At 33.6% G+C, this 24,609-nt stretch overlaps 3 protein-coding genes across 6 annotated transcripts; 1 reads left to right on the top strand and 2 right to left on the bottom strand.

The window, feature by feature from the left end:
- Positions 1-798: 798 nt before the first annotated feature.
- Positions 799-3,066, top strand: LOC7466471 (uncharacterized). Of its 2 annotated transcripts, none has more exons than XM_024594815.2 (2): positions 799-1,338; positions 2,254-3,066. In XM_024594815.2, exons 1-2 carry the CDS (start codon positions 1,050-1,052, stop codon positions 2,604-2,606), a joined length of 642 nt encoding a protein of 213 aa, XP_024450583.2. In that variant the 5' UTR covers positions 799-1,049; the 3' UTR covers positions 2,607-3,066. The 2 variants fall into 2 exon arrangements, with proteins under 2 accessions (XP_024450583.2, XP_002302235.3); XM_002302199.4 differs by having other exon boundaries at positions 815-1,338; positions 2,263-3,066.
- Positions 3,067-6,379: 3,313 nt separating this feature from the next.
- On the bottom strand, positions 6,380-16,218 carry LOC7466469 (esterase). Of its 3 annotated transcripts, none has more exons than XM_052450286.1 (5): positions 15,814-16,187; positions 8,303-8,515; positions 8,023-8,192; positions 7,646-7,910; positions 6,380-6,849 (listed from the first exon to the last, which is right to left on the bottom strand). In XM_052450286.1, the coding sequence occupies exons 1-5, from the start codon at positions 16,073-16,075 to the stop codon at positions 6,590-6,592; spliced, it is 1,170 nt and encodes a 389-aa protein (XP_052306246.1). In that variant the 5' UTR covers positions 16,076-16,187; the 3' UTR covers positions 6,380-6,589. The 3 variants fall into 3 exon arrangements, with proteins under 3 accessions (XP_052306246.1, XP_002300989.3, XP_052306247.1); XM_002300953.4 differs by lacking the exon at positions 15,814-16,187 and adding an exon at positions 8,760-9,070; XM_052450287.1 differs by lacking the exons at positions 6,380-6,849; positions 7,646-7,910; positions 8,023-8,192; positions 8,303-8,515 and adding exons at positions 13,381-13,901; positions 14,701-14,965; positions 15,078-15,247; positions 15,358-15,570 and having other exon boundaries at positions 15,814-16,218.
- A 4,677-nt stretch (positions 16,219-20,895) lies between these two features.
- On the bottom strand, positions 20,896-23,016 carry LOC7466468 (uncharacterized protein At4g08330, chloroplastic). The gene is made up of 2 exons (XM_002300952.4): positions 22,619-23,016; positions 20,896-21,715 (listed from the first exon to the last, which is right to left on the bottom strand). The coding sequence occupies exons 1-2, from the start codon at positions 22,714-22,716 to the stop codon at positions 21,319-21,321; spliced, it is 495 nt and encodes a 164-aa protein (XP_002300988.2). The 5' UTR covers positions 22,717-23,016; the 3' UTR covers positions 20,896-21,318.
- Positions 23,017-24,609: the final 1,593 nt, after the last annotated feature.

Genomic DNA, 24,609 nt, shown 5'->3' with positions numbered 1-24,609 from the left:
GAAAACTATATAAATTATCATGAAAACAAATTAATACAATTTGAAAAGTTCACTTTTGCAAGATTCATGCCACAAAACTCTGACGGGTTCCACGCTCTAACTCACATGCTTTGGTTCATAAAATCATCGTTAGAATCCTAAGGGTCCGGCGACTAGAGGAAAAAAACAAAAGAAAGAAGAAAAGTTCCAGAGTGGACAAGTTCTAAGAAACTAGATGTAGTATTTTAATCAAAGCAACTGACCTCAATTCGAGTGCCCTACTTCCACTACCTTTTTGTAGTTCCAAAATTAAACGCGAGCTGCAAATCTTGACTCGGCCTTCTCCCGCAGACCCATTCCATAATCCAATATCTCCTTAGAGAGCAAGACCTGGTCTATCTGGGAAAAATAACTAGCCATCATGGTCAATTGGACATTTTCTTTCGTGGAAGATTGAAAAAGCTAAGGCCCCTGGATTATTAGTTAATTACTAGTTAATCACCTCAGGACTAGACATTTTATCCCGGGAAGAATGACTTTTATTCTTAATATTATGGATAAAGATGCTTTAGAAAAGTTGAAAAAAGTGAAAAGAAGCTAGGCAAAGAAGGCGAGTTCCAAGGAGAAAAACCCAATTCTTAGGCGAATCTTGTTTTTTTTCTAAAAGGGAAGAGGATTGCCATCCACCATGGCCTCAACGTTGTAAATCTTAACCATGGGCCATAAAAAATTATAAAGTTTACCTAGTGTACAAGAATGTCCATAAAACATTGAGATCCCAAAGACCACTTCTCCTTTGTTATATTTTTCAAACTTAACCGATAGTGATATTTCTTGGTGGACCGTCTTCACTAGTACTATTTTCTTGTGAATGTATTCTTTCTTTAAAAATTAATACATGATAAAGCCCTCTACAAATTAATTTAAATTTCACTCCACCATACATATATACACAGCAATCAAACACACATTCTACTACAGCCTCTCTCTCTCTCTCCCCCACCCCTGCAAGTCCACAGTATTTTGTTCTCTTGCTCTGTCTTCCTCTACATTCTCTTGATCACCGTACCATGAATGCCTGTAGATCAGAAGATAATTCATACTGTTATTTCCATCCCAAAGAGGTTTTTGTTGGGATTTGTCCATTATGCTTGAATGAGAGGCTCCTCATATTGGCAACGAAGCAAGGTAGCCTTTCTGCAGCGAGAGAAACTCATAGGAATGAAGGTACAGCACACAGGAAGCCACCCATCAACCTTACAAAGATTTTTGCTTTTGGTTATTTACTAAATCGGTTTGAATTTCGGCACGGGAAGTCTGATAACTCTGACCAAGACGCTGCCTACACCAGTCAAGAAGGTATTTTTGCTGTTCCTATTGTTGTTGTTTGCTGCTAATGTTTTCTGTTGCTGCTGCTGCTGTTGTGTGCATTGTGATTGCTTGTACTGTGGTTATAAGAGTCCCAGTTCCTTGATGTTCTCGATTCCCTCCAACACAAGGGAAACTAAAGCATTGCTTATTTGTTTGTCTGTATAAGCAAAATTATTGTTTGTGTAGTGACAAATGTATGGTCAAAGCATACATATAATATCCTCACTTAACAGATTGGCTGATGAGATTTAGAATCTTGTTAATTATCATTATTATTTGTTTCATTATGTTCTAATCATTCTGCTACGTCTTACATTTATCCCTAATTTAACAAATTAGCATCACTACTGTAAAGTTGAAAATTAATGGAAAGAGCTTGTGATTCGTGAGCCTGTGCGCGCGCGCTGTGGAAACTAGCTAGCCCACATCATTGGATCAATGAAAAGATGAATTTTGAACAATGAAAATTCAATCATAGATATACAATTATAGATATATAATTTCATTAGTGCATAATTTAGCAGCTGCGTTTACCTTCGATTAATTACATATATCATGTTAATATTCGACACACATATAGATCATGCAAACAAAATCTAACGAGGGACCCCTTTGGATATCATTTCCGGCAAATAATCATGTCCTTATAGCGCTTTTTTTTTTTAAAAAAAAAAATTAGGAACGGGGGCCTAAGCTCAAATGTCCTTAGCGTGTTATGTATGGTTAATATATATTGCGCATGAGTCTCCATTTATTTGTATTTATCTATTACCGATGCAGTTAAAATGTAACAATATGCTTCCAAACAGATTGTATATATACAGAATATATATGCTACTTTTTTCTTAGCTTTTGATCCTTTTTCTCTTTGGAACTCCCCGTCTCACTTTAAATTTTCATAAGCTTTTGCAGACTCCTTTATATCGATTAAGTTTGAAGACAATGGTGCTGCCTTTTGGGAAAAAGGCACAGTTTCTAAGGTCTCTATCGAGCCTTGCAGCAAGTCATGGAATCAAAATCTCAACAAGGAAGCCAAACAAGGCAAAGACACTAAGGAGGCCATGACTGTGATAGAGCATGCAAAACCGCATGCCTCACTAAGGTGGCGAAGGAGGATTGGTCATATGTTCCAGCTAATCAGAAGGAAGAGATCATCCAACAAAGGACATATGTGCCATGTGGGCACCGAGGTGGAGGGAGTCAAGGTGAGGAAGGGCTGGATAAGGACCCTGACAAAGAGAAGAACCAAAGAATAAAGAGAACTCTATAGAAAGGGACACCTGCCTTTTCCACCACACCGTCCTCTTTGTGGGTTGAGGTTCATTCTGGACTGTAAAGTTCTATATTATTGAGATGGTAGAGTCAAAATAGCTCCATCAAGTCTTTAAAAAAGTGCTTGGCTTTGAGATTCGCGGGGTTCTTTATTTTTTCCATGTTTATAAACAGTACAGGCTGTAAGAGATTCGGTGCAATGTGCTTTTGCTTCACGATTTGCGTTGATGATATTGAACATACCTAATAGAGAGAGAGATTTGTAAATTCTTTTCCCATGCTAAAACTAGTTGACCTCACGTTAGGTGCACATACAGAGGGGGAAACATTGGGCCATTCAAGGGCCTCAATGGAGGATAGTGCTAACACTTTGATCCTTCGTTCGTGTAATTCCTTCCTAAAAGAGCACCTAATCAATGAGATTGTAAAGAGCTGTGTATCAAATTCTCTTATGTTTATTTTATGTTTCATGAATTCAGAAATTAAGTTCGTCATTTTGCATGGGCAAAGAGGCCATGAGGCTTGGTGTGTTCATGAGGGGCCCTTCGCTAGGGCATGTCTCCATTAATTATAGGACCATTCCTTCATAGGACCGCGAGAAAAGCCTCACATGGAGCGGGCGAAAATGACAAGGCATTAGTGCTCACCCAACTCCAGCAACAACAACACAGAAGAGGATGGCATGTGGATCCATTAGTTGCGTAGGAAAATAAATGACTGGACCTAAATTCGTTTGTTCCCACGGCACTGTATTATGGCACCTACAACCAATTTCTTTCCAAGAACATATATAGATTGAGTTACACTTAATCAAAGTTTATGCAATAAACACACACAATCTTGAATTAACATTCTTGGTTATACATGACACCCACTTACGTATACAATGGCATAAGCATAGAAGCAAAAGATCAGTATTCGAGTTGCCATAAGGACTCCTTGACTCTTTCACTCACCAAAATTCAAGAACACTGGTCAGAAAAATAAAGGGCAACAGCTTTAGTTTCTTTACTATCCAAGATAAAGGGCTTTCTGTGCAGCTCAAGTCAAACAACTTTTCCCACTTTCACATTGTTTTGTCACAGCTCATAAAGACTAAAGGGAGCTGAAATTTCTATCGACATATATATCCAAAATATTTTTAAATTATGTTGCTTTCTTTTTTACCGATTCTCTTTGGTTCCTCCGTTTCCTCTTCATGGCATTTCAGATTTCACAAGGGGATTAATCCCATACATTCTGATATTATTCTTCTCCCTTGAGTTCTGTAGTCATCTCTTGGGCTTGTATATTCTCAAGTCATTTTCTCCACTCGATCGGTTAGTTGGATATTAATTGCAGTTAAAATTAGGAATAAGCCAGCTAGCGAATTGGCACTTATAATTAAATTAACAACATTATGCTTGCATCTCATCAAGAAGGTTATGCTTTGTTGATAAAATATTCTTGAAAAAGTTTTGCAAAAGAAAAGATCTTTATTTATGGTCGGTCCATGATGTGATGAGAAAAGTCCTCATGCATTATTTACAGGTCTATTGCTACATGAATACATTTCACCTTATTTTCTTAGTAAAGAGTAGAGACAGATAATCAAAGGCACTGAAATAGTGAAAGCACTTCCATGTGGCCACCATAGAAGAGACAATGACTTGGACAAACAGCAACACGGATAAGAACTTGCTTGATTATGTTTCGAATGAATGGAAACACAACCCATCCGCTGTGCTGGCATATGATGAACTCTAGTATTTTTTGGACTATTCAGCCCATTTTCCTTACGATCTATTTTTGGAAAAGAAAAAACTTTCCCATTTGTTTCTTCTTTTTCTTTCTTATCATCACTTCCCCTTTTCTCCACACCAAACTTTATGAGTGCTGGGAATTTTTCCTTATGCCTCGTTGAGCTGGCTTGATAGTAATGGATGTTAGGAAGTATCACATGTTAATCCGAAAACATTGAATGATGTTGTGCTAAGCATGCCATTGAATTCTTAATTATTTCGCTGCAGGCCAGATTAAATTTTCTGAGATATAAAAAAACAATGTTAATATATTTTAAAAAAGAAAAAAGATCTACAACTCGATATTATAAAAATAAAATTGAAAAATATTACAATTGCCAATTCCCAAGAATCCAAACATATAAAGACGAATTTAAAAAAAAAAATCAGTTAACAAAAAGAAGTCTAAAAAAGCAAAATGGCAAAAAAAATCAGGTGAGGTCAACAAAACTCATGAGCGAGAGGTCATGCGAACGAGATAACCCAATTAAAAACAAAATGACGGGTTGACTCGTGATCCAAAGCTTAGGGCGGGTCGGGTTTCAAAAGAAGTTTGGGGATAATTGACTTTATATGAAATAATAAAAAACACAGGTTGACCGTGACCTGGTCAAATAAATTTTTTCTTAATCTAAAGAACTTCATGTTAACTATGAAGGTCTTTAATACTTGCAAAAAAAAAAAAAAAAACAGTTCCAATGTAAAGGATTTAAAGATTCTCTAATAATAAAGTTAATATCTTTATAAGAAAGATATTAAATGACTTAAAGTAATAAATAACTTCAAAGTGCCTTAAATTCCAAGGACAAAGATGTTTATTCTTGAGCTTTAAGTTTGTTAATGCTTTGAAGTCTTTGTATATTTATTTTAGAAAGAAGAGAGGTTGTGTATGTTTTACCTGAATTGTTTAGAAGGTATTTATACACTATAAACCTTGTCGTTTCCATGAAAAAGGAGAAGCCAAAAAGTCCTCTGTTTTCAGCGACATTAATGAGAGGTAAAAACCTCTTACATATCATTAATGAGACAATAAGTATGAGTGGTCTCTTAAGAAACCTTATACACACCTATAAGTATAAAGAAATCATTATCTTAATGCATCCAATTATTCTAGATAAAGATATACGATGATTTATTATGTCTTTAATATTTATATCATAAAGAATTGTTTAAGATCAGGTATAAAATCTTAGAATTAGTAATGTCACACCTTGGACTTGACTTTTCACCAAGTACAACACCTTTAGTCTGGTAAGTTTGTTAGACCTACATTATTTTAGACTTGATTTGCTATCGAGTCCACATATTTTGGACATCGCTGACTGTTAAGTTCAAGTATCTTAAATCGATATATTTATTAAAATTATTTGATTTAAGAAGATATTTATAAATAAAAATCTTAATAAAAAATTGATTCATCACTATTCATTTCAATAGTGATGTGTTCCTAGAGCTAAAGTAATTTACCTTCTAGTTTTAGGTTTTGTTAATGTAAAGGTGGACCCTCTAGTGCAAAATTTGCTCCATGCGTGGAGTTGCCCCCGCGAGAGTTAAGATAAGCACTTAGATTATATGGGAGATTAAAATTCTTTGCTGATACAACACAATATGGGCTCAATGTGTTAATAATCAAAGATCACAAACATTTAACTATATTTCAAAAAGAAAATGATTTTTATTAAAGATTACGTACAAATGATTATGCCCCCACTTGTGAAATACTGTTAAAACTTTGATCGTTCACGCTCGTCTCAATTATAATTATATGAAGGAACAGTTTGGTACTCAGTTCAAACTGTCTTTTCTTCTTCTTTTTTCCGTTCAATGCGTCCTCGTAGTTGACAGGAAATAACAGAGTGCATTTCTTGTTCCAAGTTAATTATTTTTTATTTGGCTTTCGATCACCAAACTAATTGGCTAGGGAATTATAGGCTGAAATATTTTTCTGTCGAGCTTTATTAAAAATACAGAATATATACGTTACATAGATTCCATATATATTGAAAAGTAGGGGAGGAGTTATTATTGGAGCTAGTTTGGCACATCTCATGTTTTTCTCTCCCGAGGAGAGATGATATATGAGATCAACAGTTTCTTATTTCACCCTTCAGATCCAAGGAATGGATCGAGAGGGAGGCATTTTATTGCGATTTATACATTTTAGAATGATATTGAAAGCACAGAAATTATACATTCCTGTGGCATGCCATGTTTAAGGGGATTGGCGGATCAGAAAAGGCTCCTGTCGAAATTCGATCGAAAACAAACTTGTTAGCAGCCTCGGTATAGTGGGCTCCGTCCCAATTTACTCGAACAGAGGGGTTGTCACATGAACCGACAACCATTTTGGTATTATTTACTGTAATTGTTTCTCCACATCCTGCAGCATCACTGTAGTTGTACTTGCCTCCATAGCCACAGCAGGTTATAAGTGGAAGCTCAAATCCTATACACCATTTGTAACGGAAAACAAGATCAATTTGTAATAAAATAAACCACAAAAACTAAATCTTTGCCATGTTTTCTGATTTATCTATTGGTTTTGTTACTTTCGTGTCCTTTTCAAGTTAATTAAAACCAATTGCTTTAGTGCTGTGGGTAAATTATTACACAACAAACTGTGAGGTGTTGTGAAATCATGGAAACTGTCTAGAAGTTTATATAAAAATTCCTTTCTCAACTTAAAATGTCATTAACATTTTAAAATCTTTCTTATATTTAAAATATTAAAGCATTTAAGTTACCAACACAATTTTCTACAATATTTTCTTAAACTTGGAGTGGGTTTTTGAAAATATCCTTTATTATCTAATATAAATAAATTTAATTTTACAATACTTGAAAAGATTTTTTTGCATTTAACGTGCTATTAATTATTAATTATCTATGTAAAAAACCATCTTAATTCAATAACTTAAACGGTTAGGTAAATCATATATTGGGATCTCAACTCAATTGCTTAAGCTTTAGGTGAGGTCCCAATATATAATTTATATTATTCTCTAACACGCCCCCTTCAAATGAAAACCCTTTGAACTTGAAACTTCTACAAACTCATATTACATTATGCTTAATTTTAATAAAATAAATGAGAATATTAAAATTCAAACTCGTGATTACTTGGTTATCAATGCTCTAATACTATGTTAAAGAACTATTTTAACCCAATAACTTAAATTATTAGATAAAATTTTAAAATATAATTTATATTATTACGTAAGAACCTAGAAAGTGTAACTCACCATATTTCTTGGGATCACTGAATAAAGAATATTTCACAGAATACACGTCCACGTATGTGATCGCAGCTGAAGGAAAATCTTTCCTCAATTTAAAAACAGCCTCCTTCAATTTGTAATTAAAATACCGAGCCACTTCATTGTGCTGCTTTGAACAGCCAGCACTGTCCTTCTCTGCTGAAGGGAAGCCGGTCAAGATGTAAGCAAGACAACCAATTGGCCCTGTGCTATGAATCCAAAACGATCTGCCTCCCACTTCGTATATATTCTGCACCGATCAAAACCACTCCAGTAGTTTAAATATATTATTGTAACATAAAATTAATATATGAGTAATAAATCTAAACAGCCTTCTCTAATGGTTCATTATTAAGGATTACCTTAACATATATCGAAAACCTGTTGACAATATCAGGGACAGTTGCTTTCACTTCCTCAATGGACATGTTGCTGAAAATTCCAGCTCCAAGATCATTATGACCAATGTCAAATGTGTATAGTGCTTTTCGGAAATAGTCCTCCTTAGGCATCAACTTGGCAAACTTTCCTCCTGCATACAGATTGAACATCGATGAGAAAATCGTTTCAAATTGCGTCTTCTACGTACAGTTGACTGTCATCTCTGGAGTAGACCCCAAAAAATAGATTTTGATTACGCACCTTGTTTCCTAATGATCTGTGATCTGTCTTTAAATTGCATAAATTGCTGATATTGCACATCAAGGTAGAATGGACTATATCCACCACTAGCAGGTATAATTGGAGACGGAAATCTGATGGTGGCTCTTGCTGAGGCAAAATTCGCCCCATTTGTGTAGCTGGCGCCCAGAGAATTAAGATAAGCACTGAGATATGGTAGATTGAAACTCTTTGCTGATCAAACAAGAGATCATTAAAGAGTAATAAGAGATCCACACATTTTTTTAAAAAATTTAAATGGGAGGCTCAAACTTAAAACCATATCCACACATGCTGACAACGAGATGCAGTAAGAGATCCAGACTCTTATGACGATGGAGGCAAAATGTACGCTTTTACTTTTGAGAGGACCAGTTCATGCAACTTTGAGGAGTTAACATATGCATATGCTATTCGAATTACAAGCATAATAGCTTACCAATGAAATCTATGATCAGCCTTCCATCTGAGAACCTTCCCGCGGGCATGTGAAAGTAAGTGTCTCCATAGGGAGAGTTAAGGGCAGTGAAGGCAGCTGACAGTGTACCAGTATCAGAGTTTGAATCGCCCAAGTTAAATATTGCTGGAAACTCGCAGATTCTCGAAGCAAAGATGGGATTCAAGATGCTGGTGAGAGTTACAAACAACATAAGAAAATAACCCAAAGTGATAAAAGACACTTTAATACTAGTAAACCCCATAGTTTAGAGTTTGTGTGCAAATATACTGTAGGAATCTAGTTTTTGCGACGAGAAACTATAGAGGAAAGTTTGGGTTTATATAGCGTAAATTGGAGCGGGCCCCTCCAAAACGTGGGCGGCTTAGTTTACGGGATCAGAGGCATGAATAATAAAGGTCAAACCTGACTGAAGTACTCAACCTCTAAGGACAGTTTCTATTAGATTCTCAATGTAATAATAGATTTTCAGTTAGATACTCTTCCAATAAAATTATGAAATAGTCATATGCAGTTTACATCATTTTTTGTTTTTTTCATAACAAAATCAATGAATCCTTGATCTTCATTTTGAATCATGTGAACATATTCCAAAACTCTTACATTTCTTTGTATAGTCTATTTCATGTCATCATACGAGAATTTTTATTAAATTCATGATTTTTTTCACAAAATAAATAGAAAAACAAGATTTTCATATAATTTTTAACCATTTTATTGATTTGAATAAATAAAAAGATTAATATATTAAATACCTAATTGAAAAGTTGGAGACATATATATATATATATATATATATATATATATTTATATATATTTCTTTCAATACCTACTTGTATTGGATTTTCAACTGTGCGTTTTAAAAATATATTAAATTAAATTTTTTTAGTATTTTTTGATAAATTTAATTAATTGATATATATTGAAAATATAAAAAAACAATTATTTAAAAAATTAGTATTTTGCCCTGGGATTAACAGGAGGCCAATGGCTTGAACAGGCCACCGTAGAAAATTATAATACTAAATAATAATAATAAAAGGTAGACTTTCATTTCTTTTCTTTTTTTGCTAGTCCCATATTCAAGGTTTATCATATATTCAAGGTTTATCATATCATGCATCTGAAAGAACAAAAAGAAGATAAGGTTATCGTGCTGGTAATTATGTTACGTACACGTAAAAAGCGTCGTGTCGGGTTTTTTTCCCCCCCCTTGTATTATAGAAACCTTTAACCTGGTTTTGTTCTCTTGTCAAGATTATATATACAATTTGAGTTTGAAACGAGAATTATTAAACGGTTGTGTCTCCTTTTTCTACTTTGAGTTTGGACCATACATCTGAACGATGAGATGAAACAACAATTGGCAACAAGGAAACCCTTCCAATTTTGCTTCTCTCGTGATGATTGAGGTTGATTTAATCCATTTTGATGTCTTGCCCCACTTAATTTCTGTGCTTGGAAATTATTTAAGCCGCCCTAATACAGTTTGATTTGTGCTATCAGAATTATTATACAGACTGGGCAAGTTTCAACATGAACTGTTATCTGAGACAACATATTTCAAAGAAAAACTCCAACTAGATTTTGTAATACATACTCCTTACAGGTATTGCTCTGCAGCTGTATTATAATCCGAACAATTAGATTTTGTTTGAAAGTGCTTGAATCACCCGTGCAATAACACTCTCATAAAATGACCTCTTAAGATCTTTTGATGGCATCAAATTGTGGTGTAATAAGAAATCTTAGGTAGTCTTCTTGTTGTTTGCTGTAGTAGATCAGTTTTTTTCTTTTTTCTTTTTTCTTTTTTATATCCCTTGTATTTCTCTTTGGCTATTCGCTTTATGGCCTTCTCAATATACTCTCGACGATTATCAAAAAAAAAAAAAAAACACTCTCAGAAAACAAAGCAATCAACTAATAGTTTATGGCTTGAAGTAAAACAGCCAAAATCTAGGCCTGGTCGTCCAAAGTGGTGGTCAAATGGGTTCGTCATCATGGTTTGAAACCACCTCCGAGCGGTCCTTCTCCACTGTGGAACAAATGGTAAACACTCACTTATAGCGAACGTATATATTACATGTTAATGGATTCAGCACCTCTGGTGTCTTGAATACTGATGATATTTAAGACAGTGATTTAAGAAAGAAAACTTCAATCATGTCAGTTCTGTTGTTGTATACATGTATATATAGCAGGAAATTATGTGCAAGGAAAGACAATCTTGCACATAATTTCTCCAAGAATCTCGCTAGGATTTCATCCTAATAATAACAGAGCATAAAATCATGTCTAATCCAGGTAACAAATAAATTACATTAGGGAATAGTATAATGCTGGAATATCTACAGGATCTCTGTTTCAATAGTTGCAGCTAGAATATCTGCAGGATCTCTGTATCAATAGTTGCAGCATAATCGTATTCATTAATGGCTGTTGTATCTTCTGCAGTATCTTCAATACTCCCCCTAAAGCTGGATCGAGCGGATTGGTAGATCCAAGCTTGCTCAACAACCGGTGAAATTGAGTAGATGATTGACCCTGTGTGAGACAATAAAAAACACGGGTTGATTGTGACCTGGTAAAATAAATTTCTCCTTAATCTAAAGAACTCGATGTTAACTATGAAGGTCTTAAATACTTTCAAAAAAACAGTTACAATCTGGAGGACTTAAAGATAATGATAAAGTCAATATCTTTATGAGAAAGATATTAAATGACTTAAAGTAATAAATAACTTCGAAGAGCCTTAAATTTTAAGGACAGAGATATTTGTTCTTGAGTTTTAAGTTTGTTAATGCTATGAAGTCTTTGTATATTTGTTTTAGAAAGAAGAGAGTTTGTGTACGTTTTACCTGAATTGTTAAAAATGTATTTATACTCTATAAACTTTGTCGTTTCCATGAAAAAGGAGAAGCCAGAAAGTCCTCTGCTTTCAGCGACATTAATGGGAGGCAAAAACCTCTTACATATCATTAATAAGACAATAAGTATGAGTGGTCTCTTAAGAGACCTTATACATACCTATAAGTATAGGAAAATCATTATCTTAATGTGTATAGTTATTCTATATTGAAAGATATAATAATTTATCATGTCTTTAATATTTATATCGTAAAGGTTTAGGATTAGACATAAAGTCTTAGAATTAGTAATGTCGCACCTTGGACTTGACTGTCCACCAAATTTAACACCTTTAGTCTGACAAGTTTGCTATACCTATATAATTTTAAATTTGGTTTACCGTCAAGTCCATATATATCGTACTTGGCTGACTGTTAAGTTTAAGTATCTTGCGTTTAACATATTTACTAAATTCATTTGATTTAAGAAAATATTTAAAAATAAAAATCTTAATAAAAAATTGATTCATCGCTATTAATTTCAATAAATAGTGATGTGTTCCTAGAGCTAAAGTAATTTCCCTTCTAGTTTTAGGTTTTTGTTAATGTAAAGGTGGACCCTGCTATTGCAAAATTTTCTCCATGCGTGGAGTTGCCCCCGTGAGAGTTAAGATAAGCACTTAGATTATACGGGAGATTAAAATTCTTTGCTGATACAACACATTATGGGCTCAACAAGGCCAATTATGTTATGTTTATAAATGTAAAATCATCATTTTACCATTCAAATACATAATGTCAATGACTTTGTGGCTATAATGAACAAGGCTACAGTATAAGTTGGAGCCCTTTTAGTTTCTTTTAATGTGTTAATTAATAGTTAAAGATCGCAAACATTTAACATTTAAGTATATTTCAAAAAAGAAAATGTTTTTTTTTAAGATTACAATAAAATGATTATGCCCCCACTTGTGAAATAGTACACTTGATCGTTCACGCTCGTCTCAATTATAATTATATGAAGGAACAGTTTGGTACTCAGTTCAAACTGTCTTTTCTTTTCTTTTTCCGTATAAAAATATTTTCTAACATTCTCACCAATGAAATCTATCTATAATCAGCCTTCATCAGAGTATCTCCCTTCGGGCATGTGAATGTAAGTCTCTCCACAAGGAAGTTTGGTTGAATGAAGGAAGCAGCCAATCCACCAGTATCCGAATTTGAGTCACCGAAGTTAAAGATTGCTGGGAAATCAATCACAATTTTCCAAAGCAAATATGGGGTTCACAATGGCAACTCAAGTCACGAAAACCATACAAAAAGAAGAGAAACTGATTACAGATATGTTGGTGCTCGGAAACACCATGTTGAAAGCGAAAATAGCTTTCGAGGACTAGAAGGGAGATAATCTTTAAGACTTGTATTGTACTCATCACTTGACAGTGATGCAGACCTTTCCATTATTTCTAGACTTTCTAGGTATAAATAATGAGTGAAGCCAAGGTTAATTTCCAAATATTATGTCGACATCCACATTAATGGTGTGTGTATATTTCAAGAGGATTATATTCATTATTCACGACCTGATCCCATTAGAGAAGATCCTGCCGAAATGTTTCATTATTAAGTTAGACCCCCCTTTTTTTTCTCCTTTCAATGCGTCCTCGTAGTTGACAGGAAATAACAGAGTGCATTTCTTGTTCCAAGTTAATTATTTTTTATTTGGCTTTCGATCACCAAACTAATTGGCTAGGGAATTATAGGCTGAAATATTTTTCTGTCGAGCTTTATTAAAAATACAGAATATATACGTTACATAGATTCCATATATATTGAAAAGTAGGGGAGGAGTTATTATTGGAGCTAGTTTGGCACATCTCATGTTTTTCTCTCCCGAGGAGAGATGATATATGAGATCAACAGTTTCTTATTTCACCCTTCAGATCCAAGGAATGGATCGAGAGGGAGGCATTTTATCGCGATTTATACATTTTAGAATGATATTGAAAGCACAGAAATTATACATTCCTGTGGCATGCCATGTTTAAGGGGATTGGCGGATCAGAAAAGGCTCCTGTCGAAATTCGATCGAAAACAAACTTGTTAGCAGCCTCGGTATAGTGGACTCCGTCCCAATCTACTCGAACAGAGGGGTTGTCACATGAACCGACAACCATTTTGGTATTATTTACTGTAATTGTTTCTCCACATCTTGGAGCATCACTGTAGTTGTACTTGCCTCCATAGCCACAGCAGGCTATAAGTGGAAGCTCAAATCCTATACACCATTTGTAACGGAAAACAAGATCAATTTGTAATAAAATAAACCACAAAAACTAAATCTTGCCATGTTTTCTGATTTATCTATTGGTTTTGTTACTTTCGTGTCCTTTTCAAGTTAAAAACCAATTGCTTTGGAGCTGTGGGTAAATTATTACACAACAAACTGCGAGGTGTTGTGAAATCATGGAAACTGTCTAGAAGTTTATATAAAAATTACTTTCTCAACTTAAAATGTCATTAATATTTTAAACTCTTTCTTATATTTAAGATATTAAAGCATTTAAGGTACCAACACAATTTTCTACAATATTTTCTTAAACTTGGAGTGGGTTTTTGAAAATATCCTTTATTATCTAATATAAATAAATTTAATTTTACAATCCTTGAAAAGATTATTGCATTTAACATGCTATTAATTATTAATTATCTATGTTAAAGAATTATCTCAATTATCTATGTCGAAAAATCATCTCAACCTAATAGTTTAAGTTATTAAGTAAATTATATTTGGGATCTCAACATAATAGTTTAAGTTGTTAAATTTATATTATTCTCTAACACACCCTCTCAAGTGAAAGTCCTTTGAGTTTGAAACTTGTACAGATTCATATTACATTGTATTTAATTTTTATCAAATAAATAAGGATGATGAGATTCGAACTCGTGATTGCTTAGTCATCAAGACTCTAATATCATATCAAAAAATCATCTTAACCTAATAACTTAAACTATTAAATAAAATTTTAATATATAATTTATATTATTCTATATCAACCTAGTTTAGGGTAACTTACCATATTTCTTGGGTTCACTGAATAAAGAATATTTCACAGAATACACGTCCACGTATGTGAATGCAGCTGAAGGAAAATCTTTCCTTAATTGAAAAACAGCCTCCTTCAATTTGTAATTAAAATACCGAGCCACTTCATTGTGCTGCTTTGCACAGCCAGCACTGTCCTTCTCTGCTGAAGGGAAGCCGGTCAAGATGTAAGCAAGACAACCAATTGGCCCTGTGCTATGAATCCAAAATGATCTGCCTCCCACTTCGTATATATTCTGCACCGATCAAAACCACTCCAGTAGTTTAAATATATTATTGTAACATAAAATTAATATATAAGTAATAAATCTAAACAGCCTTCTCTAATGGTTCTTTATTAAGGATTACCTTAACATATATCGAAAACCTGTTGACAATATCAGGGACAGTTGCTTTCACTTCCTCAATGGACATGTTGCTGAAAAATCCAGCTCCAAGATCATTATGACCAATGTCAAATGTGTATAGTGCTTTTCGGAAATAGTCCTCCTTAGGCATCAACTTGGCAAACTTTCCTCCTGCATACAGATTGAACATCGATGAGAAAATCGTTTCAAATTGCGTCTTCTACGTACAGTTGACTGACATCTCTGGAATAGAGCCCAAAAAATAGATTTTGATTACGCACCTTGTTTCCTAATGATCTGTGATCTGTCTTTAAATTGCATAAATTGCTGATATTGCACATCAAGGTAGAATGGACTATATCCACCACTAGCAGGTATAATTGGAGACGGTAATCTGATGGTGGCTCCTGCTGAGGCAAAATTCGCCCCATTTGTGTAGCTGGCGCCCAGAGAATTAAGATAAGCACTGAGATATGGTAGATTGAAACTCTTCGCTGATTACAAGAGATCATTAAAGAGTAATAAGAGATCCACACATTTTTTTAAATTTTTTTAAAAGGGAGGCTCAAACTTAAAACCATATCCACACATGCTGACAACGAAATGCAGTAAGAGATCCAGACTCTTATGACGATGGAGGCAAAATGTACGCTTTTACTTTTGAAAGGACCAGTTCATGCAACTTCGAGGAGTTAACATATGCATATGCTATTCGAAGTACAAGCATTATAACTTACCAATGAAATCTATGATCAGCCTTCCATCTGAGAACCTTCCCGCGGGCATGTGAAAGTAAGTGTCTCCATTGGGAGAGTTAAGGGCAGTGAAGGCAGCTGAGTGTGTACCAGTATCAGAGTTTGAATCGCCCAAGTTAAATATTGCTGGAAACTCGCAGATTCTCGAAGCAAAGATGGGATTCAAGATGCTGGTGAGAGTTACAAACAACATAAGAAAATAACCCAAAGTGATGACAGACACGTTAATACTAGCAAACCCCATAGTTTAGAGTTTGTGAGCAAATATACTGTAGGAATCTAGTTTTTGCGACGAGAAACTATAGAGGAAAGTTTGGGATTATATAGCGTAAAATGGAGCGGGCCTCTCCAAAACGTGGGCGGCTTAGTTTACGGGATCAGAGGCATGAATAATAAAGGTCGAACCTGACTGAAGTACTCAACCTTTGAGGACAGTTTCTATTAGATTCTCAATGTAATAATAGATTTTCAGTTGGATACTTTTCCAATAAAATTATGAAGTTTACATCATTTTTTCTTTTTTCAAAACAAAATCAATGAGATCTTCATTTTGAATCATGTGAACATATTACAAAACCCTTACATTTCTTTGTATAGTCTATATGTCATGATACGAGAATTTTTATTAAATTCATGATTTTTTCACAAAATAAATAGAAAAACAAAATTTTCATATAATTTTTAACCATTTTATTGATTTCAATAAATAAAAAGATTCAATTGAAAATTCATTAATATATTAAATACCTAATTGAAAAGTTGGAGACATATATATATATAACAATTATTTCTTTCAATACCTACTTGTATTGGATTTTTTTAATATTTTTTTATAAATTTAATTTTTTGATATTAAAAATAAAATTAAAAAAACAATTATTTAAAAAATTAGTATTTTGCCCTGGGATTAACAGGATGGCGCCAATGGCTTGAACAGGCCACCGTAGTAAATTATTATAATAATAATAATAATAAAAAAAAAAAAAAGGTAGACTTTCATTTCTTTTCTTTTTTAGCTAGTCCCATATTCAAAGGTTAATTTATCATATCATGCATCTGAAAGAACAAAAAGAAGATAAGGTTATCGTGCTGGTAATTATGTTACGTACACGTAAAAAGCGTCGTGTCGGGTTTTTTTCCCCCCCTTGTATTATAGAAACCTTTAACCTGGTTTTGTTCTCTTGTCAAGATTATATATACAATTTGAGTTTGAAACGAGAATTATTAAACGGTTGTGTCTCCTTTTTCTACTTTGAGTTTGGACCATACATCTGAACGATGAGATGAAACAACAATTGGCAACAAGGAAACCCTTCCAATTTTGCTTCTCTCGTGATGATTGAGGTTGATTTAATCCATTTTGATGTCTTGCCCCACTTAATTTCTGTGCTTGGAAATTATTTAAGCCGCCCTAATACAGTTTGATTTGTGCTATCAGATTTAGTATACTAGACTGGGCAAGTTTCAACATAAACTGTTATCTGATACAACATATTTCAAAGAAAAACTCCAACTAGATTTTGTAATACATGCTCCTTACAGATATTGCTCTACTGCCGTATTATAATCCGAACAATTAGATTTTGTTTGAAAGAGCTTGAATCACCCGTGCAATAACACTCTCAGAAAACAAATCAATCAACTAATAGTTTATGGCTTCAAATAAAACAGCCAAAATCAAGGCCTGGCCATCCAAAGTGGTGGTCAAATGGGTTCGTCATCATGGTTGAAACCACCTCCGAGCGGTCCTTATCCACTGTGGAACAAATGGTAAACACTAACTTATAGCGAACGTATATATGACATGTTAATGGATTCAGCACCTCTTGTGTCTTGAATACATACTAAATTCATCAATTCCCTGTTGATTTGAAATCCATTATTACAGATTAACCGGTGGCTAACTTGCTTTTTTACATTGTAGGGAAAACTCAGCCACCTGATCACGATCTTTTTTATCTCTCGTTACGTAATTTATAGGAAGATTTGTATTTTGGTTCCTTTATAATTAATTTTTTTTTTTCAATTGAGTTTCTGTGTGTTTGAAAATGGAACGATCAAGTAAATTTATTTTGAGAGTACCGTTTTGCTTTCGGGTGTCACGATACTCTGAACAAGGAAGAATTCTTAAAGCACACAGCATTGTAGCAACTGGATAGGGTCCGGGCTTCTTCGTGGACAGGATCAGATTTTTCTTATCGTAATAAAACGATACCTAGGTGATGGATAATGTTTTTAAAGGAGTAAGAAATTTGGGAGTTATTGATTTGAATTAATATTTATCAATATTATAAAAATATATCTTTTAAATATTTTTAAAATATCTTAACAATTTTTATTTGATAACAAAGTATAAAAAAAATTGAATGAGAACATAATAACATCATAAAAAAAATAAAAGAAGTTTGAAGCTCAATTACTAGTAAAGAAAACATTGAAAACCAAAGTGAAGAAAATAATTTAAAAAGGATAAAACAACATAACTCGAATCAACATGCTAAATTCATAGCTTAATTATGAGATCAAGATAACCCCGCACATAAAAAATTAAATTAAATAATAAAGGCCAACTCTCAAACAAATTAAATAATGAAAGGTAAACATGATAAAAAATCAATTTAAAAAAAAACTGGAAAAATAAAAAACTTAGTCAACTCCATATTAATTCGACTAAGATTTTTGAAAAAATTACCCATGTTGATTCTTATTTTTGTAATTTTTGTTTTTTTTAATGTTGTGTTTAGTTAATATTTAATGATAGAAGAAATAAATATAGAAGAGATAGAAAAATATTTAGTTAGAAAAAAATAAAATAAAATTAATAAATTTGTTTATGAAACAATTTTTGAATGAATTTTTATACCTTAAAACATGAAGTACAAAAAAGTAAATTCTTTTCCCGAGATACTAACCAAACGTTACATAAATGATTTTACTAATTATTTTCTTTTGATAAAGGTTTATAATATGTTTATGAACACACATATATGTCAAGGATGTTTTTATAATTAACTCTAATTTTTAATAGATGGTAGTTTTGCTTTGTGAAATAGTAAAATTAGTGAACTTACAATCACAATTATGGTGCAGGTTCGAGTTTTGAGATCAAACATTTTTCTCATGATGATAGCTGGTTCGATAAATGGTATAGAAATGCTAATTACATGTTTTTTTTTTACATGACTTTTTTTTTACTATAGCATATCTAAGCGACACTAATTTTTGGGGGAGCGGAGATGTTACCAAAAATTTGATAAAATGAAAAATTTTGAAAGTAAAGGAGCTATGGAAATTCCAAGCATAAATGAAGAGACATATATATTGCCGTTTCCCTGAGTGTACACTCGCTGAGCAAACCTTGTTTGTTGAGCTTAACCCCATTTCGATTCACTTGCAATGAGGAGTCTCTGCCCAAATCAACCAATATATATATGCTGCTTACTGTAATTGTTTATCCACGTCCAGATACTGGTGCTCAAATGTGGCTGGCTGGGTATGAAGAAAGGAATACAAGTGCGGAAAATTTTCTGTGTCTAAGCGCATATACATTGGTGAATTGGTCTCAAAAAGTCAAAATACGTTAATCCGATGCATAGATGCCAGCTCAAGGGAATTGTATTTCACTAAATAAAGACTACATACATGACATCTAAAATTGACCGTAATGCTAAGAACAACAAGAAAAACCATTAATTTCTCTGTTTGGACAGGAGGTTGAGGGGAGAAAAGACGGGAGCAAAGTCAATTTTGTTGTCCCGTGGCAGCCGAGCCTCTGAAGTCTGAACAGAGAAAACATCCATTATAAATCCTCTTAATTTTATTGTTCAGCGCCTCCTGGACAAAAAAATTGAAGCTCGCTAAGTTTCGATTCTATGGTTGGGATTTGAGTTACAGCCAATAACAATAACCTTGTTGGGTTCTTTTGGCTGCAAATCGACTCTAAATACAGAAAATGAAAATTCGAGTTTCTATCTTGCAAGGGGAATAAAAGGAAGCAAAATCTTTGGTGGCGTATCAATTTTGTTGATTGATCAGGAAGCGGTTTATACATCAGTGAAACTGGCTTTTGAGTACTAGTACTTTCTTTTGTTGTTCACGAACAAGCTTAAGACTGGGTCGATGTAGAGGGCATTTTCTGCTGCTTTTATCAGGAGTGTTGGACATCAAACATAAGTGATTCTAGACCATGATGAGATTCCATCAACAGCCAATTAAACTATAGCTAAATTTGGTTACACAGTGGTAATACTCGAATTAAGTGAGCTTCGGTGCTCTTGATTTTCCTTTGGAAAAGTGAAAACCCCCTAAAAGGCACCTCAATAGAGAAGCCCGTTGTGAACAAAATTCTGTCTTCGGCGCACACTAGCCTGCGTATGATCATACTAATATTGAAATTCTTGCCTTCCAGGATACTAGTCTAGCGGAGCTCCAAAGCCATACAAATCTCGAAAAGAAAGATAGCAATCATGGCATACATAATCTCCTACTCGAGCAAATAGGGCCTTTTTTTGTCGATTCTCCTTCGTAGAGATCCATTTGTTGATCGCTTATCAGAATATGGAATAGAAATTGGAATTTCTGATCAAGTGAGACTGTTGTTTATCTCCTAGCACTGAACCCTTATAGTTTATTTGTGTCTCCACATTATATTTCTCTTTCCACAATTTCTAGTAACGTTACGTTATCTACATTTCATAACATCTTCAAAGGCACCTTTCGGTCTCCCTGTACGTAAAGTTGTCCTGGAAAAGTCCTTTTTCAACATGAAAATGGCTATGATTTACAGTTATATATGGTCAAGGCACAGAAAAAATTGAGATCGATGGGTACTCTACTGTATGGCTCCAGGAGACCCGACCAATACGGCCGTGAATTCGGCATCTCCTTTTAGAATAGACATCATTGCTGCAAAAGTCTAGCTGCTGCATGCAAAGCTCTCTCTCCCCATGATTGCTGCATTGCCATATCAAAGACGTCTTCAGCTCCTAAAGAAAAAACTACACTGTGGCATAAATTGAAAAGATCTTACTCTAATAGCAATATTACACGGAAACCCAATGGAGATTAAAGTGCAAGAACTCTTTCTCATGTTATTCAGCATTTACAAGCCTCAACATTGACATAATATTAAAGACGAGAAAGCCTCACGCAGAGAAGAATATATAAAATTGTAGCATAATGTTAATGTCCCTTCAAAGTTCAAACCCATCCATTCGATATATCATACTACTATTCTCCCGTCAAACCTGGATAGTTGATGGACTTTGGCCCCTTCAACATCCACACTGCTTTCTTTTAATGCTTCTCAACACTGCTCTGTACAAGTCACACTCTAATATATGACAGTAAACACACATACACAGAACAAAATTAAAGGAATCAACCACGTATACATGAAAGTATCTCAGGAAAACTTCTGGTTTAGTTTTTGATGTGTAACCGATACCATTTGATTACATAGATATGAAGAGGCTTGCTCCGGATACATCAGGTGTGAATTGGAGTGCTAAACTGGTCAACAGAAGAAGGCTGCAAGGCACGGATTTTAACATCATATTTTCGATGTTTGGAAACTTCACTGACTGAGGAAGAGTCAGATCCGTCTGCTACAAGTGGATAAGCTGAGGCTTTATCATCATAAGCAATTCCAATATTATTACCACACTTGCGGCAAAGAAGTGCTGTTCTCCGGTGGAACAAACCCCAGGAGTTTCTTGAAAAGAAGGGAATGCATTGGAATTCATCAACCTGGGTAAATCTGCTCTCATCGATGAAGAAGAATGAGATGATCCCTCTCTTTATGGATTTCCCATATTTAGAGCCAATAGATGAGGTGTTCCGATTGGAGGAGCTCAAGTTCAATTCATACCCGCAAATACCGCAGCTGCACCAAAGTTCATTTAATTTTCTACGCTTAAAAAACAAAGCCCATGCAGAAACAACCAAATCCACAACGATCCAATAAAGAATGTATGGGAAGCTCATAAAACAACAATTGATGGATAACGGGAAGCACATAAAACATCCATTGATGGATAATGTCTTATATGTTAATGTAACTAAAAGTAAATGTCAGTTTTGCTTCTCTTGTCATTTTTCCATCAGTTCGTTTGCGATTCAAAACAAGGTGAATAGAGGATCAAAATCTCATCTGACAATCTTATTAAAACCATTTCTGTAATGGCCTCGTTCACAATTACAGTCTAGTAAATAAAGGGTAAAACTAACAGCTGTTATTACGAATGATGGAATGTAAAAAAGAACTCCTTCTCGTAATAGAAAACTTAATTCACCTTTTCCTAAACCAGATGTGTTCAAATAATTTTATTGGCCATAACAATTTTCCTGACACCCATTCCAGAATTATGTTTAAGTTCTGTACCAGTGCTAACTACCCATAACATTGTTCAAAACTTAAAAAAGCACAAGACTTTTAGTTCCCAAGCTTACAAATTGACTTGACATATCAATTAGTCTCTTATTTTACATCCATTTAGAACAATTCTCCCAAGCTCATTAAGAAGCCAAGTTTCCTTTCACCAGGAAAAGAACCTATATATATACTGGACAAGCCAAGAAAATAAATCAGATGTCCTGCACATGCCTCAATTTGATCATGAATTGAATACGGTGAACTTCCAACACAGAACAGAAAACAAAGGACAGTCAACCAATTTGAATCAACAAAAAGAAAAATCCAATAACAAAAAAACTCGATCCTTCATTGGAAACGAAAAGAAAAGAAAGAAAAGAAAAAGGACCCAGTATTTAGTGGGACAGAAAGAACCTGTAGCTGACATGTCTTTGAGAAGCAGAGGAAGAAGAGAAGGAATGATGGGGATTCCCGTTGAGGTAAGCTCCCTTGCCAACCTTAGATTTTTCCATTTCTGCTTCTTGATCAACGGCTGTGATCGTGATTGGGACTCGAACAATGATACAATTGGTGAGTTAATGATGATCAAAGACAGTCTTGCGTGCAATTGGGTTTGTAAGGAAATCCTGCCTGAATCGGGTGACTTAAACTGACCAAGTTCAAGACAAGAGATAGCTTCTAGAGAGAGAGGTGCAAGGGTTTTTGCGGAGAAGTAGAAGAAGAAGAAGCTGGGAGAGGAATCAAAGCAATGAAAAGGTTATTGGATTGGTGTCTCCTAGGCTGTCCTTTTCTTTTTTTGGAGACGAACTTGGTTTAGAACGGAAAAAAAATAATAATAAAAAGGTTTAATTAAGTAATTTGATTAATTAATGCGAGTAATTAAGTGTCATTACGAGGTCCACATACTATTATTAAAGGTGTTTAAATTGCATTATTGTTTCAACAAAAATAAAATTGTAAATTGCATTATTATTCTACGTGGTGATGTTGCTTGGATTACACGTGTATATACTTGAGTTGTTAACTAGAGGTAATTAATAATTATTATAATGGAGGGTGGTTGTTTGTTTGTTCGTCGATCATATGACTTTTAGGAAAGTATTTGGTGATTATGATTTATGATTGCCAATTTGTTGGATAATCCAATTTTAATTTAAGTAATTTATGTGTCTAATCTATTTTCGCGCTAACAATCATGGGCACTATGTCTTGGTGATTTTTCAAAGATGATTAGTGACTTGTGAGTGTTTAGTGAACTTTTGTGTTTTTTTAAGTGTTTTTAAATTATTTTTTATTTAAAAATTATTAAATTAATATTTTTTAAATATATTTTTATAATTTCAACGTATTAATATTAAAATTAAAAAAATATATTTTATTTTAATGTATTTTTATTTGAAAAAAACTTAAAAAAATATAATATACTATAATACACAAGCTATGAATAAGTCAATTATATAAATTTAAATACAAACTATTAACAAGTTGATGATGTAAGGAGTTAACTAGCATTAGTATATGAAAGTTCAAAAAGTTTATTTCTATGCAAAGCAACCACCACTGTAATGGCAAAAATAACTATATTTATTTGGTTTTTTTATGTTATTTTTGTTAAGAGTATGTTAGCATTGCTGTGATTGTATTTTTTTTTAAAAAAATTGTTTTTTAAATGTTTTATCAATTAAAAATAATATTTAAAAAAATATTCCAAAATCATTGCAGAATTAGCTCCATCTAAAAATAAATAAATAAATTATCTTCATTTGCATCAAAGCAGAAGCTAGAACTAAAACAGAGAAAGAAAGTGATTTTAAATTTTCTAAAGAAGTCGGCAATCTATCAAAACAGGAATACCACAATTTCGTTATACGGCGGCAGACAATGTCCAAATCATACCGACAAGGTTTATTTCAATCGTAGGTCCGAGCATGTTTAGACATAGAAACCAAAGCCGTTTGCTTTTTAAAGTAATGGTCCGTTATATATTATGGTGCGGTGTAATTAAAAATACTTTTAGACTTATCATAATTTTAAGAATTACTGGGTTTTTATTATTTAAACTTGTTTTAATTTCAAATTACAGTAAAAACTTGAATTTTTTTTAAAATATGATTTATAATTTTTTTCAAATCTATTTTTGTAAATAAAAATCTCTAGAATACCGAAAACACACCCCTGTACAGTGTATGCATATATAAATTTTCAATGAGAGCTATTTGAGTTCAGCCACCAGCATATTTTTTTTGCTCTCATATTGCGATCGATAGTCGATTGTATAGCCGAGAATTTCCAAAGAGATGGTGCACAAATGGCTATAGTTTTATTTATGAAATGTTTAAAATTCTAAAAAGTCCGGTTGATATTTTTATTTAATTTATATTCTAAAAACATGCATTTGAGATTGC

The sequence above is a fragment of the Populus trichocarpa genome, chromosome 2, assembly GCF_000002775.5.
Source record: "Populus trichocarpa isolate Nisqually-1 chromosome 2, P.trichocarpa_v4.1, whole genome shotgun sequence".
Lineage (NCBI taxonomy): Eukaryota > Viridiplantae > Streptophyta > Magnoliopsida > Malpighiales > Salicaceae > Populus > Populus trichocarpa.
The sequence above is the reverse complement of the archived record's forward strand: the minus strand, read 5'-3'. Positions and strand labels throughout refer to the sequence as shown.

What these genes read in the sequence shown, in the direction of transcription:
- LOC7466471 (XM_024594815.2), top strand. Translation starts at nt 1,050, where the DNA reads ATGAATGCCTGTAGATCAGAAGATAATTCATACTGTTATTTCCATCCC. An exon ending in TGCCTACACCAGTCAAGAAG is followed by an intron (nt 1,339 to 2,253) that starts GTATTTTTGCTG and finishes AATTTTCATAAG; the next exon opens with CTTTTGCAGACTCCTTTATA.
- LOC7466469 (XM_052450287.1), bottom strand. Translation starts at nt 16,075, where the DNA reads ATGGGGTTTGCTAGTATTAACGTGTCTGTCATCACTTTGGGTTATTTT. An exon ending in ACAGATCATTAGGAAACAAG is followed by an intron (nt 15,248 to 15,357) that starts GTGCGTAATCAA and finishes ATCTGTATGCAG; the next exon opens with GAGGAAAGTTTGCCAAGTTG. An exon ending in GGTTTTCGATATATGTTAAG is followed by an intron (nt 14,966 to 15,077) that starts GTAATCCTTAAT and finishes TGATCGGTGCAG; the next exon opens with AATATATACGAAGTGGGAGG.
- LOC7466468 (XM_002300952.4), bottom strand. Translation starts at nt 22,716, where the DNA reads ATGGAAAAATCTAAGGTTGGCAAGGGAGCTTACCTCAACGGGAATCCC. An exon ending in CAAAGACATGTCAGCTACAG is followed by an intron (nt 21,716 to 22,618) that starts GTTCTTTCTGTC and finishes ACTTTGGTGCAG; the next exon opens with CTGCGGTATTTGCGGGTATG.